Raw genomic sequence first — 15,977 nt, forward strand, 5'->3', positions numbered from 1 at the left:
AAGGCTTGTGACTTGCAGTGCTTCCATCTGTCCACTGCTGCCCACCTATAGCACAGGAGGAGATGCTCCACAGTACAGCACAGGAGGAAATGCTCCGCTAAAGAATCAAGTACTTTATTAAGTGTCATGTGGAGTGTCCAGGAGCAGGGAATGCTTTTAAAAAAGCTATACAAACCCCGAAGAAGTAATAATGACCGAGCTATGGTAGTGCACCAGGGCAATCTGACACCCCACGGGGCAATTAGGTGAACAGGAAGACAACAGCACTGACATATTCCACAAGAATGTGGGGACAGGAACTCACCTGGAAAGGCAGCGAGCAAACAGATTGCAACAAGTACCTGTGGTCCAAGAGAAGTGCTGATGATGATCCATGCATCACCATCCTTGGAGAACATACATCCTTGCATCATGTCAAAGAAAAGCCCAGCCTCTAGACACCCCGGCTGTGCTAAACTCCACCCTTCTCACCCCCTGGAAAGAAAGTATCCATACGTTCACCTATATTGTATTTTCGTTTTGCGTATCCCCGGACATCGCCCACACGGCAGCAGCTCCCTGAAGCTTCAGACTGGTGAAGACCCAATTCCCACAGAGTGCCTGTGATGGAGAGCCGGTGGCTGCCGCTGCAGGTGCTCAGCGCTCCCAACAGCCGGGCCCGACCTGCCACGGCTCCCCGTTGTGCCCGTCCCGTCGCTAGGGATCCTTGGCGAGTGCCCGCCCGCTAGGCTGGGCCTCCCCGCGGGAGCTGCGGGCCCCGCCGTCGAGGGGATGCGGGTCGGTAGCCGCCCGCTCTGTCGGGCCCCGGGTGTGGAGCAGGGCCCCCCCGGCGGCACACGGGTGGTGAAGGGATGGGAGAGCTGGGGCTTCCCCCTGGGGAAAGCCGCGGCGGTCGGGAACAGCACCGCCTTTGCTTTGGACTGGAGCTGAGTTTTCGTGGGGTGGGGGTAAGGGAAGGGTAGGGCTCCCCGGGCCTTGCTCCTCCGGCAGAGCGGGCACCTCAAGTGCTTTTCCTCCTCGGACTCTGTTTTGCACCGTCTCGCCCAGCTCATCTCCAGGCACCCTGGGTTCCCCACCCCGGACCTCGGCCCGAGGGGGTGAGGGCAGCGGGGTCGGTGTTTCACCGTCCTGCAGGGCCGCGGTGCGGGATGAGCGCCGCCGGGTCTGCCGCTGCCGGCCCGTACGGGGTACGGGGCGGTGGACGTCCTCTTCAGCAAGCTCTCTGCTTGTTGTCCTGTGTGGGGCTGGCGGTTGTGGTTGGGGTTTTCTGCTTTTTTTTTCCTTTTATTTTTTTCTCCCGAAGGGGAAAGGCAAGGGGGGTTGTCTGGGTGTAGGGAGGCGAGAGGGGGAGAAGGGTGGAAAACGTTGGCTCTGTCCATGGTCAAAGTAATTCAGCTATAATCCCCCTTTCTCTTCCTCTCCTGGAGCTCTATTCATATTCTAATCACAGCTTTTCCTTCCCTAAACCAGCCACTTTTATCAGAGCCCTAGCTTTGCACTTTTACTTCCACTTCCAGCACATACAACCGCATGCAGAATAAGCAACTTTTTTCCAGCCCCCCCGTCCTGCCGCCTTTCCCCCCCTCAACGTGCTAACCCGAAAAGGGATCTTCGCATCCTCGGGCTAAAGCTGGACGGGAACGCGAGTTTGAAAACGCGCCCGTTTCGTTCTTCGTTTCTCCTGGCCCCCACCCGCCTGCTCTCCCCCAGCCCCACCGCAAGCTCCCCTGGGGCAGCCGCTCTCCGCCGGCGGACAGGCCGTGCCCTGGCTCCCCGGGGCCTCGAAGAGAAGCACTGGAGCCCCTGCGGCGGGTCTGCGGTGCCAGCACCGCTCGCCGTGGCACTGGGAGCTTCTCCCTGCCCTCATCACCCACCCCTCCACCCCCCCTTTCCCTACCCACACACATCGCCCTTTTCCTTCTTTTTTCTCCCCAGTAATCTCAGATGATTTGGGAAGCTGTGCAGCTTCCAACGCCATGTGCCCGCTAAGGATCCCAACCCAAAGCCCACCGGGAAGAGATGGAAGGAGGAGGAGGGGAGCTCGGCCGCGCTGCACGCACACCCGGCAGCCCCAAAGAGCACAACCCCAAACCTCCTCCTGCCCGTTTGAAGATCTAAGCCAATTTTGATGTGGGGCTGTAATGAGGCGAGGACCTTGGGTGGGGGCTGGGGGAGGGAAGGGAGGAGTGGAAAGGCCGCTGGAACTTTAAATAAGAAAAACGTTTCTAATGCTCTAATAGAAGAGGGAAGTCGAAGTGTTGGGATTGCGTAGATCTAAGGCCCCCCTTTTTGGAGGAAAGCTTTTCTTATTCAAAGCAGCATCACAATGGGCTTCACATTGAGCCTTGCCACATCCCCATCTGAGTAGCAGCCATTCATCAGGCTGGCTGGCCTATCAATGACATTTCTCCCATCAGGGCTTCTATAAAATGATGCTTTTTCCCATGAAACATCCGCAAACATTTTGACGGGTCTGGCTTTGCCCTGCTGGATTACGGAGTGTCCTCTCTCCCGCGCTACACCCCCAACCCCCCCCCCCAAACTATCTGCCTCTGCCCTCCCCCCCCCCCCCCCTCCTCCTCGCCGCCACCCTGCTCCCTCTCCCCGCACAGCTCGGAGACAGGGGCTCTCCACACCCCGGGACCTTGGGGCTCCCGTCCCGTCCATGGGAAGAGCATGCATTGCGGGTTGCTGGAGGAACCCGATATGGACTCCACAGGTAAGTCCTGCCCGTCCCCGTGTCCTGTGTGTGAACCCCCCCCACCGGGCAGCGGGCTCCTCTCCCTCCTTAGGGAGGATTTCTCAACTTGACCGTGGCGGGGGGGCCGCCGGCCTCACCGGCCCCGCAGGGAAACGAGCCCGGGCCGGTGCGGGGCAGCGGGGCCGCCGATGGGGAGCTCCCCCCTCCCCGGGCCGGAGCCCTGCGGCTGCACTTGCAGATGCGATGGAGCAAAGGGTGGTTTTCCCCCTTTCTTGTATTTTTCGTTTTCTCCTCCAAAGGCTGCCGGCCCGCGAACTCTTTTCCTCGCCACTTCTAGTTTTAGGCGCTCGCTTAGGTTCGAGCGGAGCCTTTCAGAGGGGCGAGGAAAAGAGGTTCCTTAGGGACGATTGTCGGTGGGTTGGGGCTAGCCCAGCACCGAGGCCACCTTGTCCCACCGGCAGCACCGGGGCCGGGCTGCTTTGGAGGGGAGGGAGTTTGGGGAAGGGCAGGGCGGGATTCTCCCCCCGCACCCCAAAAAGAGCATTTGGCCGGTCCGACAATCGGACGGGAGAAAGGCGGCTGCACTCCCACCAGCGAGAAGCCCCGGCGGGAGGCGACGGGGACGGGAGCAGCTGCGGGGCCGCTGGCCCCGAGGGCCGCAACCACCCGACGGCAGCCTGGCACGGCCCGGCCCTGTCCGGGGCACACGGCATGGAAGGGCGCCGGCTCTCCCGGGGCAGGGCCCAGGCCTAGGTCTGCCCAGCCTCGCTGTCAACCGGCGGCCTCCCCAGAGCACGACCCCTTCTCGCCGGTTCCCTCCCGCCGGCTGTGCCCGGGTTGTCCTCAGGCTGCGGAGCCCCGTTTGCGCCGCGCTCTGTCCCGCACGCAGCGGAGGGCAGGTGGCAGCCGAAACAACCTTCGCGGGTTTCATTTATTTTATTAGCACCGGAAAACACCCCTTCCTTCCGCCCTGCCTCCCTGCTTCCCTCCCTGCTTTCCTCCTTGCCCGCCGGTCTGGCAGGGCAGAGTCTGGGGACGGTTCCCAACCTGCCCCGTCTCCTGCATCCCCGTGCCCCGCTCCGGTGCCCTGGGAGAGGAGATCAGGCTCCCCCCGCTCCTCCCCAGTGGCCGCGGCGGGCCGCGTCCTGGCGCTCCCCCGGGGTCCCGCAGCTCCATCCCGGCTTCTCCAGTATAGCTGGAGCGGGTGGGGACTGGGAGGCCCCGGCGTTGGACCCGCTTCTCTCCCCTCCGCTCCGAACCCGCCGAGGGCTTCCCCACCCATCGGGCCCAGCGCTGCCCGAAGGGATCTTTGTGAAATTCAAATATCGATTAAAACCAAAACCAAATCACAAAAAGGGAGAGAAGGGGAGGGGAAGGAAGGGGAAGGGAGTCTGTCCGGCCCTGCTCGGCCGCGTCCCCGGAGCACCGGGTGGGCTTAGCCCTTCACCCTCCACCAGCGACACCAGCCGGGTTTGGGGCACTTTTACTGCCGGGACAACCCCAGGGGGGCCTGTTCTGGGGAGAAAGCGCTCGGCGGGGAAGGAATCGTTGTGTTCAGGTCCGGGCGTGTGCGGGAGTTACCGGGGTGTTAAAGCAAGTTGTCCTTCTGCCTAGCGGAGCCGCCGGGACGGAGTTAGGGGCACTGCTGGCAACTTCTCGTTGTCGAGAGTAACGAGTCTTTAGGGAAAGAAGAAAATCAAACGAAACCAAACCAAACGAGCCCGGCGTTTTCTGTTCCTGCCTTCACAATTGTTCATCCTCGGGCTGAGCCTCCGTGCTACTCGTTCCTTAAATTCAGTGTGGTTATAATAAATGGCAGCGTGATTGATTAAGTTAATATTAATCAGAAAACACTTCAGTCTTGCTAAACAGATGGCAAGAAAAGTGGAGCTTTGCAGTTGTCTCATTCAGATACCTTAACCTCCCTTTCAGAGGACTTAATCCAATTAGCTTTTCTCCCGAGTTTCAGTTGTTATGTAAAGATCCGTTTGCATTATGAAGAAATATGGCTTCATTGAAAAAAATCAGTCATGTTTTAATTTATCCTTAACAGGGTTGTTTTTTTTTTCCCTAAAACAACTGGGTAAATAAAAACAAACCATCCGCGGCTCTAACTTTAGAGCAGGGGGAAGCTTTGGTTCTCTCGCCTTCCCCAGCACCGCCGTGCGCTTCCGTCGGGTCCAGCTCATGTCCCCCCACCCCAGGCAGGGACCCTCGGGAGCTGTCATCAGCCTAAACCCGTTTTTGCCGTCTGATGGCCCGAGTAACCTCCATTCCTGCCCAGCGGGGTGGAAGGGCTGGCAGGCGGCTGGCGGGGAACCGGCACCGGCAGCGCCCGGCCCCGGCGGCCGGTCCCGGTCCTGACGCGGCAGCCCCCGGCGACCTTCTGGGCTCTTCCCCTGCCCGGCAGGGCACGGGGAGCGGAGCACTCACCCGGGAAAGGCACCCACCCTTCTCGGGCGGTTTGCGGCATCCCTTGTCTCGTCGTTTTGATGCTGTCGTTAGCTCGGTAAGGCGCCCGCCCGACCCCAGGGCGTAGTTTGCAAAGCCCGTAACCCCCTCACCCCAAACCGGGCCGGGGCCGAGAGCCGCCGGGAGAAGCCCGCAGTCCCCGCCGGGGCTCTGCCGCCCGCCCCTTCGCTGTGGGGCACAAAGGGGTCGCTCCGGGGGACCGTGTATGCCTTCAGGGCTTGCAGGAGCGCGCCCGCCGCCTCCTGCCCCGACATTCCCGTGCCCGCTGCTTGCAGGGTGCTGGGCACGGCTGCTCCAGGACCACCCCCCCCACATCTTTCCCTGTAGAAACCCACCGGGGCCCTAGAAAGGGAGGGCAGCGGCGGAGCGGGAGCTCGGAACCGGCAGCCGGGGACCCCCGGAGGGCGGCTGGCCCCGGGGAGGGAGGCTTGGCGGGCGATGGCGAATATTAATTAATAACAGGTTTCCACAGCCGCAGCCCCCCCTAGTGACACTGGCACTGCGGGTGCGAGGCGCTGCCGGCGGGGGGGGGGGGCAGGAACGGGGCCGAGATGGGGCGTCCTGCACCGGGTGCCCCCCCCGTTGCCCCGCCGGAGTCTCCCCACGCAGGACTCCTCCACGGGGCTCTCGGGTGCAGCCAGACAGGGAGCTGCCTGCAGGACGGATACCCCCAGAGCTGCCTCGCTCCCTTTCCCTGCCTCAGCACTCCGAGAAGCAGGAGCCGAAGGGAACGGAGATGCTTTCTTGGAGTGCAACTTTTCTGCGTGACTCCATAAACATCCCTGTCCGTTTCACTGTCGGAGCCAGGCAAAAACTCCGCTGGTTTCAAAGCACTAGATGGATGAGATCCTTGGGATGTGGAGCTGAGGTTTAGGAGCTGATCCAACCCCCCTTAAAATCAGCAGAGAGCCTTTCAGTACTGTCAAGGACGTTGGGATTAGGCCCTTAAAGCAGCTGGTGTGAATCATGAAAAATGGGTTCCAGTGCCCAAGCTGGACACTTCGAGGCAATGGCCAGATTTCAGTCTCATGTTTTTACCAATACACGGGCATTAGGGCCGTGGTGGGTGATCTTTTCTATGAGCTTGCCATTTAAAAAGGATCTAGCATATAAGCACTGTTTGAAGACAATTAATGGCTTTCATATCCTGGTTCAGTTCATGAAATTGCCAATATTGATAACAAATACTTGAATGCTAGTTAGGAAAGCTGTTGTGACATTACAGAACATTAGTAGAATGCTGAAGCCTGTGATCCTAGAGCTCAATTTTTTCAGTCCAAGTGAGTGGCTGATTCTGCGGCTGGAAACTCTTCACTTTGCTTATTGCAACACACTTCACTAATAGATAAAAACGAACTTGCTATTGGCTTTTTGTCCTTGCTTTCCTGGAGTGCTTTTCGTGGTCCAGCAAAAATGTGATTTATTCTTGTTCCAGCAAATAATAAAAAAAACTCTTTACTGTTCCAGGATTCGTATTTATAAAGGATTTGTGTTTATAAAAGCTCTTACTTGCTGAGCAGCTTAGATGATCCAACAATCCTTCACATCGTGAATTCAATGTGATATGGACATGCAACAGAAACGCCACTGGTCCTTCATATAATTCAATCGGACTGCTTGTCTTATGTTATTTTATATCTTATGAGATTTCACACATGAAAGAAATGGAGCAAAAAAACCAAAACCAAAACCCCCAACAAGATATTCTCTTTCCTGCTGGCTGCAGAGTTCCTGCGGACAGTGTTTGCAGGAGGGCCCGATCCTTGGCAGCTCCTTCTGCCTCCATCAGCAGCAGAACTGGGAGCTAAACGCGAGCCCCAGCACTGGATCAGCTCTTCATTCCTGAGGGGATTTTAATAACCTTGTAAAACCCACAGGGATTTTCAGAGGTTTGTAAATTGCTCAGAATTACCCTGAAATCAGAAGTTTATCTTCTACGTTTGACCCAGGGGAAAGAATGATTTTATGATTTTTTTTGTCTGCTAATCAATTAATTCTAAAGTACTTAGGGAGGGGGAATTGAGGTACTTTTCATTGCTCTGCGATCTGTTATTTACTTGCAGTAAAGGTCTTTGAAAGGATGGAAGTAAAAACCTAAAACAAGCTTTGGCAGAAGAATAGCCAATAGTAGGAATCTGTTTCATTTGTTTAAGTGACTGTTTAGGGTTTACACTCCCCAAGATTTCATTTGGGTAAAGCCCTCATTAAAGAAGGGACTCTGGATTCAGGGGACACTTTTGCCTGTGAGGCTGTAAAGAAACCTGTCTCTTCAGCTTGTCTGTTGATCGCAGCTGCACCTTTACTGCAGTTCAGTACTAGTGACAAAAAGATCTCAAAGTTCCAAAACCATTTTGTGTTAAGATACTTGCAATGTTCTTGGAGCTGTCCCACACAGAGTCACTGGTACAGTATCCTGCTTTCATCAGGGTTGCTGGCTTGCTTGCTGCTAGAAAACAAGGTTGGTTTTCAGCCCATGGTGCGGTGATTGTGCAGGCAAGGAAGAAGGGTAGCATAGCCAAAAAATCTGCAGCATCTCCAAATGTAAACACCTTTACATTTCTCCAGCTCAGTTTGCAAGTGGTTTGCAAGTTAGGACAGCCTAAGGAGGTGCATCCCTTGTGATACTATTTCTCTATGTAGGATTTCACCACAGCAACATGCTGAAATCGTGTGATCACTGAAATCTGTGTGGTGGAGAAACACCAGTACCTCTTCAGATGAAGACATTTAAAGAGGTGGCCTTAAATACAGCTGGGGCTTGGTGGTTCATAACAATGCCTTTAGAGCAGCAGCAGGCTGTCATGTAACTAATACAAATATAAGGTCAGTCCTTTGGGAATACTTGATGTGACATCCAAGTCCAAATAATTAGCTCACAATTCCGGCAGCACTGAGTTTGTGAATTTTCTGAGCTCACTCACTCGTCTGTTTCCCCACATTTGGGCTGGGTTTTCTATTTGTCTCATTGTGTCTGAAAATGAATACCCCATGCGATCCATCCCTGCTGGAGCTCAGTGCCCCAGCGGCCGAGGGGATTTGATTGCTAACATTCTAGTTAGGAAGATGGATAGCATAAAGGATATTTGATGGCTGAGCGATCCTATAGATAAGAAGTGTAGGAAAGAAGAGTAAGTGGTGATGATTAAGCTAACATAGGCCTCTGTAGGTTTGTTTAATATGTCTGTACTAAAAACATGCTTACCCATCCTTGGAATTGTTCATATATTTTGAAGAGTTTCTGTATTTAATGCTGTGACACCACTTGCTGTCAGAGACGGGTCCTGATCCTGCGATGGCTCCAAAAGGAAAACACCTGTTGAATTCCATGTGTGTTCCTTGGAGAAGGCAGGTGCCCAGGGTTAGCCCATAATGATCCCTCCCAACGGCTGGGGATGTGTAATAACTTAATTGCAGCTATTTTACATGCAGAACTAGCAGTCATGGCCTCTCTTCATTTACATTTATTTTCTCCCGGGAGGTTTGCAGCAAGAGCAGTTTATTAGACATGAAACACCAGCCAGGGTTAGGAACAGTACTCAGAGTCAGTGGTGGAGCCCTTCTGGCTTGCTGCAAGAGCTGCGGGTTTGTTCTCTGTATATAAAGAAGAGTTGGGTTAAATACTCCTGGCCATTCTTCCCTTCCTGATAACTTCGAAATCAGGAGAACTGGAGAGGGTTAAATAGAGCCTTGGCTCTCGCTGCACCCAGTAAGGAGAAAAAAGCTCATTTGCAGCCTAAATTACCTCAAGACTGAAACACGGGGCTCAGCGCTGTCTCATTTCCTTCACTTCAGCTACAGTTAAGCACTTTGTTTTCTTTTATTGGTAAGTGAACTTAATTTCTCTGAGATGGAATTTGTTACAGGAACCAAGGAGCCGATTCACAGCTATGAATGATGGCTTCACAATTAATTAGCAGCTTATCCTGGGCATTTTTGCGTGGGATCCAAATATTATAGTAATGGGAAGCAATACATTTTAGATAGATGGAACATTCTCTGAATGAGTGATTCCCTGAAACTTACAGCCATGGGAACCAGAGGCATTAATTGCAGAGCAGCAGGCTGGGGATGCATGTTGGGATTTCACTGGATTTTTAAGCTTGCTGTAGTCTGATGCTACCAACATTGCTCTGAGAAACTTTCTTCTGGAGTTGTGGATGAATCCCATGGCATAGACTCAAGGACTTAGAAACACAAAACCCTCTTTTCTAGGGGTTTTAATTTGCTTGCGGAGATTGTAGTTAGAAGAAATGGAAGTTTGCCTGGTAGTAAGGGATGCAAGTTCTGAGGGCTGGAAACTGTTGTCTTTTTAAGGCTGCTGTTACTGGAACTACTTGTGGTTGCTCACCTTCCCTTTTTCTTTTTTTATAAACTTTCCTACCCGAAAATAACACTGTCAGCCTCTCCTGATTTCTTCAGTGCAGCCATTTTCCCTCTTTTTGCTGCTTGGGGCAAGAATTACAGACCCATTAAGTTGGGGAGAGCCCATTATGTGAAAAGATTGCTGGCATGAAAATGCAAGTTTTCAGACAAGACCCCTAAGTCAACACGAAGGCATGAGTTTCTGGTCTTGTACAGATCTGTAAATTCAGATCTAGTTTGTGCTAAGCTTGTAAGGCAATAAAATATCAGAAATGCAGTTGCAAGGGGAATTTAGAAGTAATGAAAAAAAAAAACCAAAAGTAGGGATAAATACAGATGCCACTAAGTGCAATAATAGAAGGGTTTACATACTTACCCCCTGCCTTCCTAAAATCGTATTGACTACTTAACTATTTCTGAAGTTCTAAAACCACCTCAGCTGTAGCTGAGGGAGGGCAGTATGGATGGGGAGCCAGATTGCTAAGTGGAATCTCAGGAGTGGTCACCCAGTGCTGGGAGAAACCACCTGAGTTCCTGAGCTGGGTAGCCCATGGTGTCAGCAATGCATACCTAATTTGAAAGGCCCTACAGAATATCCTTTCTACAACCCATGACGCTTCCCAGCATCTTGTAACAAAGGTACAAGCTGCTTCAAAAGACCAAGAGTGCCTGTGTATGTGAGGACAAGCAGAAAAGGCTGTATGCTTGATAATACTCTTGAAGAAACAGGCCATTTGTTGATTAAAATTCAGGGATGGTCATAGGAAGCAGACCAAATCCTATCCTTTAAGGGGAGGGTGGTGGGGGGGAGAATTCCTCATCCACCTGACTTGTGGGGTTCCCACCTCTTGTGACATTCAGTTTAACCATGAGCATGTGGAAGGATGTCCTAATGAAGCAAAAGAGTGTTTAATGCTGTTGGCTTCTGCAACACAGCTTGTAGGTGCCCTACTTCTGGCTATTGCCCTCTCTGATGCTCAGAGGAACGTTCTTGTCCCTGTACTGCCTACAAAACTTGAGCAACATGAGGAAACAATTCCTGGCTTAAGGTGTCAGTGACCTAATAGACAGTGGAAAAAAATGTGGTGCAAGAAAATGTGGAAGTGGAGTCCTGTTCCACAGCTGCTGCATGTCAGGGTACTGCAGTATCATGCCATCCTGTGATGGGAGATGCCTGCTCCTGTGACGGGTGTTTCCTGGATGTGTGGCCTCATGTGGTGCATGGAGGAACTGGACTTATCTGCAGAGCCTCACCCACCCCTCAGCACAGCCATTCAGCTCCAGGTCTCCATATGTCAGGCCTGGCTGAGCAGTGGGTCAGAGATTTGCTGGCTAGCATGCTTGGCATGCTGGTCAGCAGGAGAGGAGCCATGCCCAGTGCTGCGTGTGAGACAGAGATCCCGCCAGGGGCAGATGCAGCACAAGAGCCAGACCAGGAATCCTCATGCTGAACACAACAGGCTCACAACACATGCCTTGTGTCCACAAGACACTTTCTTCTGGGCCTCTCAGAGTCAGGGTAGAACGAGCTATATTTTGGTTACCCAGGAAAATTTGGCCTTATGAGAGGCTATGTGCAAATGGCACATTTGCTGAACGGCATGTTGTGTTTCCTTGCCAGCCTGTGGCCCAGCTTTTCCTCCTGGGTGCTCGCTGTGTGACACCAAACACACTAACTCAGAAGAGAACTGCTTACAAGACCATGGAGGTCCACGGCAGAGCAAGGCAGCTGCTGGGTGAGATTTACTCGGTGCCTTATGCAGGCTGAGAGCAGGGAGACACAGCAGGGTGCTCTGTTCCTCTGTGAAGTCCACCTTCCTCCTATCTTCGCAGGTGGTGGCGATAACACATCCCACTAGTCACATTCACTGGCTAAGCCCAGGTTTCCCAACTTTGGAGCTCACATTCCTCTCCTGAACTGAGTCACAAGGACAATACTGGTGAGGGGGCCCCTCTAATGCAAACATTTTTCTTTAAATGAGTCGTGGTAGGGGTAGCAAACGGCCTCCATTGTAATGAGGTGGGGAGAACTGGGGAGGACTGCATTTACAGAGCAGTTTAATCACATGGATGGAGCAGCGTGTTCACCTCTCCTCCTTGCTGGGTCATTTCCACTTTGAGCTCTGCAAACAGACTGTCTATTGAGCAGTTAGTATCCAGTGCTGAATATTCAATACTAGACTCTTGTTTTGATGAGTCTTAGGCAAAAAAAGGAGGAGGAAAGAAGACTTCTCTCTTTTTCTCATGTTCCCTCCCTGAGTTTGCTTTGCATATTGTTCAGAGGAGACTGGAGGCTTCTCAGAAAAGCCAGGCGCCTAGTTTCATAGCACTCTGTAGGGGAGGGAAGAGACAGTGTGGAAGGGACTAAATTAACACAAGGTTTCTGAATCTGTAAGTCTAGGCACATCAGGACTGAGTGAAGACTTTCCGGCAAGCACATTGAGGCTGTAAAACAAATAGCATGCAATGCATTCTCTGTATACACTGAGTAGTTCTGAGAGGTACCAATCTTTGTGGGAGTATGTTATGATGGTTTATTAATGTCCTCTCTGCTACCTTTGGTATGCAGATATTCTCTGGTTGCTTTCTGAGAGCTGAAAGGAACAATGCCCTTTGTTTCTGTCTGGTATGCCATATTTGCTCACAGAATGGTTGTGAATAACGTAATGGCTGCATCCTTTGGTGGTAGAGAGAAACAGCTCAATTTGGAATAGGTATTCATAAAGTGAGGAAAAGTGGCCACCATCTGAGTAAATGTAGTGACTTTTTCCTTACATTCACACTCTTTCAATTAAATGATTTTATTACTGCTATGATTGTGTCCTGACACCTGAGTTTTCTTTGCACGTGTGTATCTGCCTGTCATCTCTTCTGTTGTCAGTCTGCCTGACTGGATCTTGTTTCTAATGAGAAATATTTACCATGGTCCCATTCCTTCAGGAGCTGACCTCTTTTCTCCTAATTTAAAAAAAAACCCTCCTCTCTGTAGTTACTTTCTTTTCTCCTGCCCTTTATTTCTGACCATGCCCTTTTCTTTGTCATTCATTCTTTTGTTCCTTTTCCTTTTCACCTCCTTTGCAACAACCAGCCTTCTCCCTCTTCTCTTGCCTCCCTGAGCCCCACAATCAGTGTTTGGTGTATCTCTCACTCCTCTCTCTCATCTTTTCATTTTGACATCTTTGTGGGCCTGTTTTACTCATGCACTACTGTTTCTGTGCCAAATTGGCCTGTCTGACGGATTCACTGGCTCCTGAGGCCAAAAGAAGTCCTTCATGGGTACTTGATCCAAATCCTGTTTCTTGTTGAGTCACAGCCTTCCTGTTCAGCTAAATGACTCCAGCCTTGTGCACTCGTGAAGTGGAGCTGAACTAAGGATGTGAGGGCTCCATACCTTTTCATGCACACCGGTTAGCCGAGGGACCATAGTAGTAGCAGGGAACCTTTAACTGAAAAGCTAGTGAGCAGAGACTGCTGTAGGGTACAAGTGTAAGAGATGTTGCAATACGTACCCAGAAATGAAGGCCTTAAGAGCTCTCTTGCATGTCTCATATTAATTCTTTATCCTAAGAAACTAATGGAATCTGGGACAAAAAGACATCAAGAAACTATGACCTTTATTCTGGGAGAGGATACAACTGGCAGTAATCAAGGGACATGTTTGCATTTCCTTGGAAGGAAACATTGCAGCTAAATTGGAGACAATGACAGCATTTACACTGGTTCATACAGCAGACTCTGAAGGCCTGAGGATCTGTGTTGTGGAAGCATGAGGGGACACTTGGCTATATGTAGAGCTGGTGCTTGGAAAGCATGTGATTGATGTGTGTGATTATGCTGCTGGTGAACACATTGGCTGCATGTGGCATAGCCATGTAAGTTAAGTACCCTGGGAGAGCTGAATTGGTGGGATACTGGTGTCACTGACTTAAATGATCCTAGGTGAAAGTGAGGAAATGTCACTGCAGAACCAGGTGAGGTTCTCTTTGCTGTTAAATGAGGAATGGCCTTGCCGAAGCAAAACCCAAGAGGTTCTTTACTGGTTTGGTGAAACTTACTTTTCAAAATAAAATGATAGATAGCATCTGTGTGACTGCACCCAGTTAAAGTGCATACCGAGTTGGAAATGTGATAGCAATATCATACATGATTCGAAAGAAGAAAAAACAGATTGGACTTCATAAGTCATCTCTGATCCAGGTTAGAGGCTCCCTTAAATGCCAGAATCAATATGCAGGAGGGATCTTGTGTTCTAGGATAACTGAGAGTGCTTGATCTACATTTGGGATGCAGCTTCTTAATAAGGAATATTATTGACAGGCTACTGTCAACAGTTTTCAACAAAACTATCACATTTAGATCAACTTATGCATAGTATGAAGGGTGTCAAGAATGCAATATCTTATAAATTCCAGTTTTCCTACCCAAGTATTTTAGAGGAGTTAAAAGATGATGAACTATGGTGCTTTTTGTTATATCAGTTTGAACACATCATGACTATTTTTAATACACCTTTTCAAATGGGTTATCAGAAAATCAGTAATAGGAGCAAAGACCTGGCTAAGCACAGCAGAAGAGCTCTTACAGGTTCAAGCGAGTAATTCTCTGCATTCTTATATCTTACAATGCTTCAACAGAATCATGAGTCAAAGAAAAAGAACAAAAACATTCCTGCCAGCATCTAGTAAGTGCCCTGGACCAGTGTCCATTAACTCTGAAATAGCTCCAAGAGAACTGTATGCCAAGAAACAAGAACAAAAGAAAGGACAACAACAAGAGTGCCTGACATTTTCCCCTGTTGGAAATGAAATAAAAAGTTAGATTAGCAAACAAACCACCAAGGTATCTGGCAGCTTGTCAGGGTAGCGGCTCTACCATCTGCACCAAGGCCATGTGTCACTGTCATCCCTGAGGAGCGGGTCTCTTGAAAGAACAGAAGATGGCTATGCAGGACCAAGGAGGACACTGGCATGATCTCCTGTGGAGCTTGAAGATGGTCCTGACAGCTCACACACAGACTGAAGGGTACATGCCTTGCCAGCCAATGCACTGAATGAGGTCATGAAGAGCAAAATGAGGTTTTACATGGCAGGTCTTCCTTGATGGTCAAAGAGGAGCTGTTTTATGAACTAAGAATGTCTATGCGATGGAGCGATCAGAGGGAACAGCAGCTGGATGATGCCCCTGATATGGTCTCGCAAACCTTTCATTTGACAATGGAGAGGAGGGAGATAACATAACCTATGAAAGCCTAAGTCTTAGAAAACCCTCACGTGTATGATTCACTGTCCCTAATAGCTTGTTCTGCTTGATTTTTAGTTGATTTGGATACGTTTAACACCCTCCATGGGAACCAATGACTGCCAAGCCCTGACATGTTACAGGCACACAGCTGTGTGCAGACATTGTGCAGAGGCCAAGCTAGAAGATCTTGTTCAGGTCTTAGTTTTACTGTAGACTGAGGTTTTGGAGGTAAGGTGATTTTTTGTTCTCTTTCTTTCAGGCAGTGTGGTTCTTTAAAAGCTTTGAATGTGCTGCTGTAACCAGCCCTTGAAGCACTCCAGCAGCATTACACTTCTGAGGTGGGAGATGCGCCTGTAACCAGGAATGCTGCACTGCAGGGTGCAAGAGAGAGTCAGAACATGAATCCTGCTTCTAGTCAGAGCAGACGTTAAGTGCAGCAGGTACTAGAATAGGCTTTTTATAGTTTGAGGGACAGATTTCAGGTTTATGTCCTTATTGTTACCCCTGACAGAAAGGGATAGTCTCTTTTGCATTTAAGGGACTGTTTTAAACTAGCAATTTGTCTTCTAAGTTGCTATGGCCAATTGATCCAAGACATTGAAGTGTTATAACGTGTAGTTTTCACTTGCACCAAAGAAAATATTAGAAGTACTGGATAATGATTTTTGCTTTACTTCCATTCATATGGCAGTTAGAAATCAGGTTGCAGCACACTAAGGGATAGTCAAAGAAGACAGACTGTTCAGATGTTATGAATTTAACAGCTGTAGCAGCTAGAAGTTCTCTGTCCATGACAGTTGTGCAACACAGCATGAACAGAGGGAGTTTTGGGTGGTAGCATGTCTCAGACTATGTTCAGCAAGATAAGCTTTGCAGAGAAAAGGCTTGATGAATCATGTAGACCTCGGTATTTCTTTTGAGACAGGTAACAGAAGAAGCTGTCAGGACACTGATGGTTATCCTAGAAAAGCTATAGAAAATCATCCCATCAACTCTACTGAAAAGAAAATGATAAATATGATATCTGCTCAGTACCATGGGCTGGCAAACTGGTAACAGGAGGTTCCATGACCTTCAGTCAGCCTCCTGAGCTTTTGAGGTACTGCTTTCACCTGCTAAATCTGCTGTTTGCAATCACTTTCCTGTGGCCTAACAGATCAGATGAGCAGCTAGGCAGTATTGCTGGCCAGCTTGGTACAGA

The 15,977-nt window shown here is 50.4% G+C and overlaps 1 protein-coding gene across 2 annotated transcripts in view; it reads left to right on the forward strand.

Annotated features, from left to right (window-relative positions):
• The first annotated feature begins 2,185 nt into the window (after positions 1–2,185).
• Positions 2,186–15,977, forward strand: part of RFX4 (regulatory factor X4) — a 93,320-nt gene continuing 79,528 nt past the window's right edge. The window contains exon 1 of one of the 2 annotated variants that reach the window (XM_062602618.1): positions 2,186–2,719. In XM_062602618.1, coding sequence (XP_062458602.1) covers positions 2,677–2,719 — 43 coding nt within the window. In that variant the 5' untranslated portion in view covers positions 2,186–2,676. The remainder of the gene's footprint in view (positions 2,720–15,977) is intronic. The other variant, XM_062602617.1, reaches the window with a different exon arrangement.

The sequence above is a fragment of the Pezoporus occidentalis genome, unplaced genomic scaffold, assembly GCF_034315485.1.
Source record: "Pezoporus occidentalis ecotype Australia unplaced genomic scaffold, CSIRO_AGI_Poc_V1 ctg78, whole genome shotgun sequence".
NCBI classification, from domain to species: Eukaryota; Metazoa; Chordata; class Aves; order Psittaciformes; family Psittacidae; genus Pezoporus; species Pezoporus occidentalis.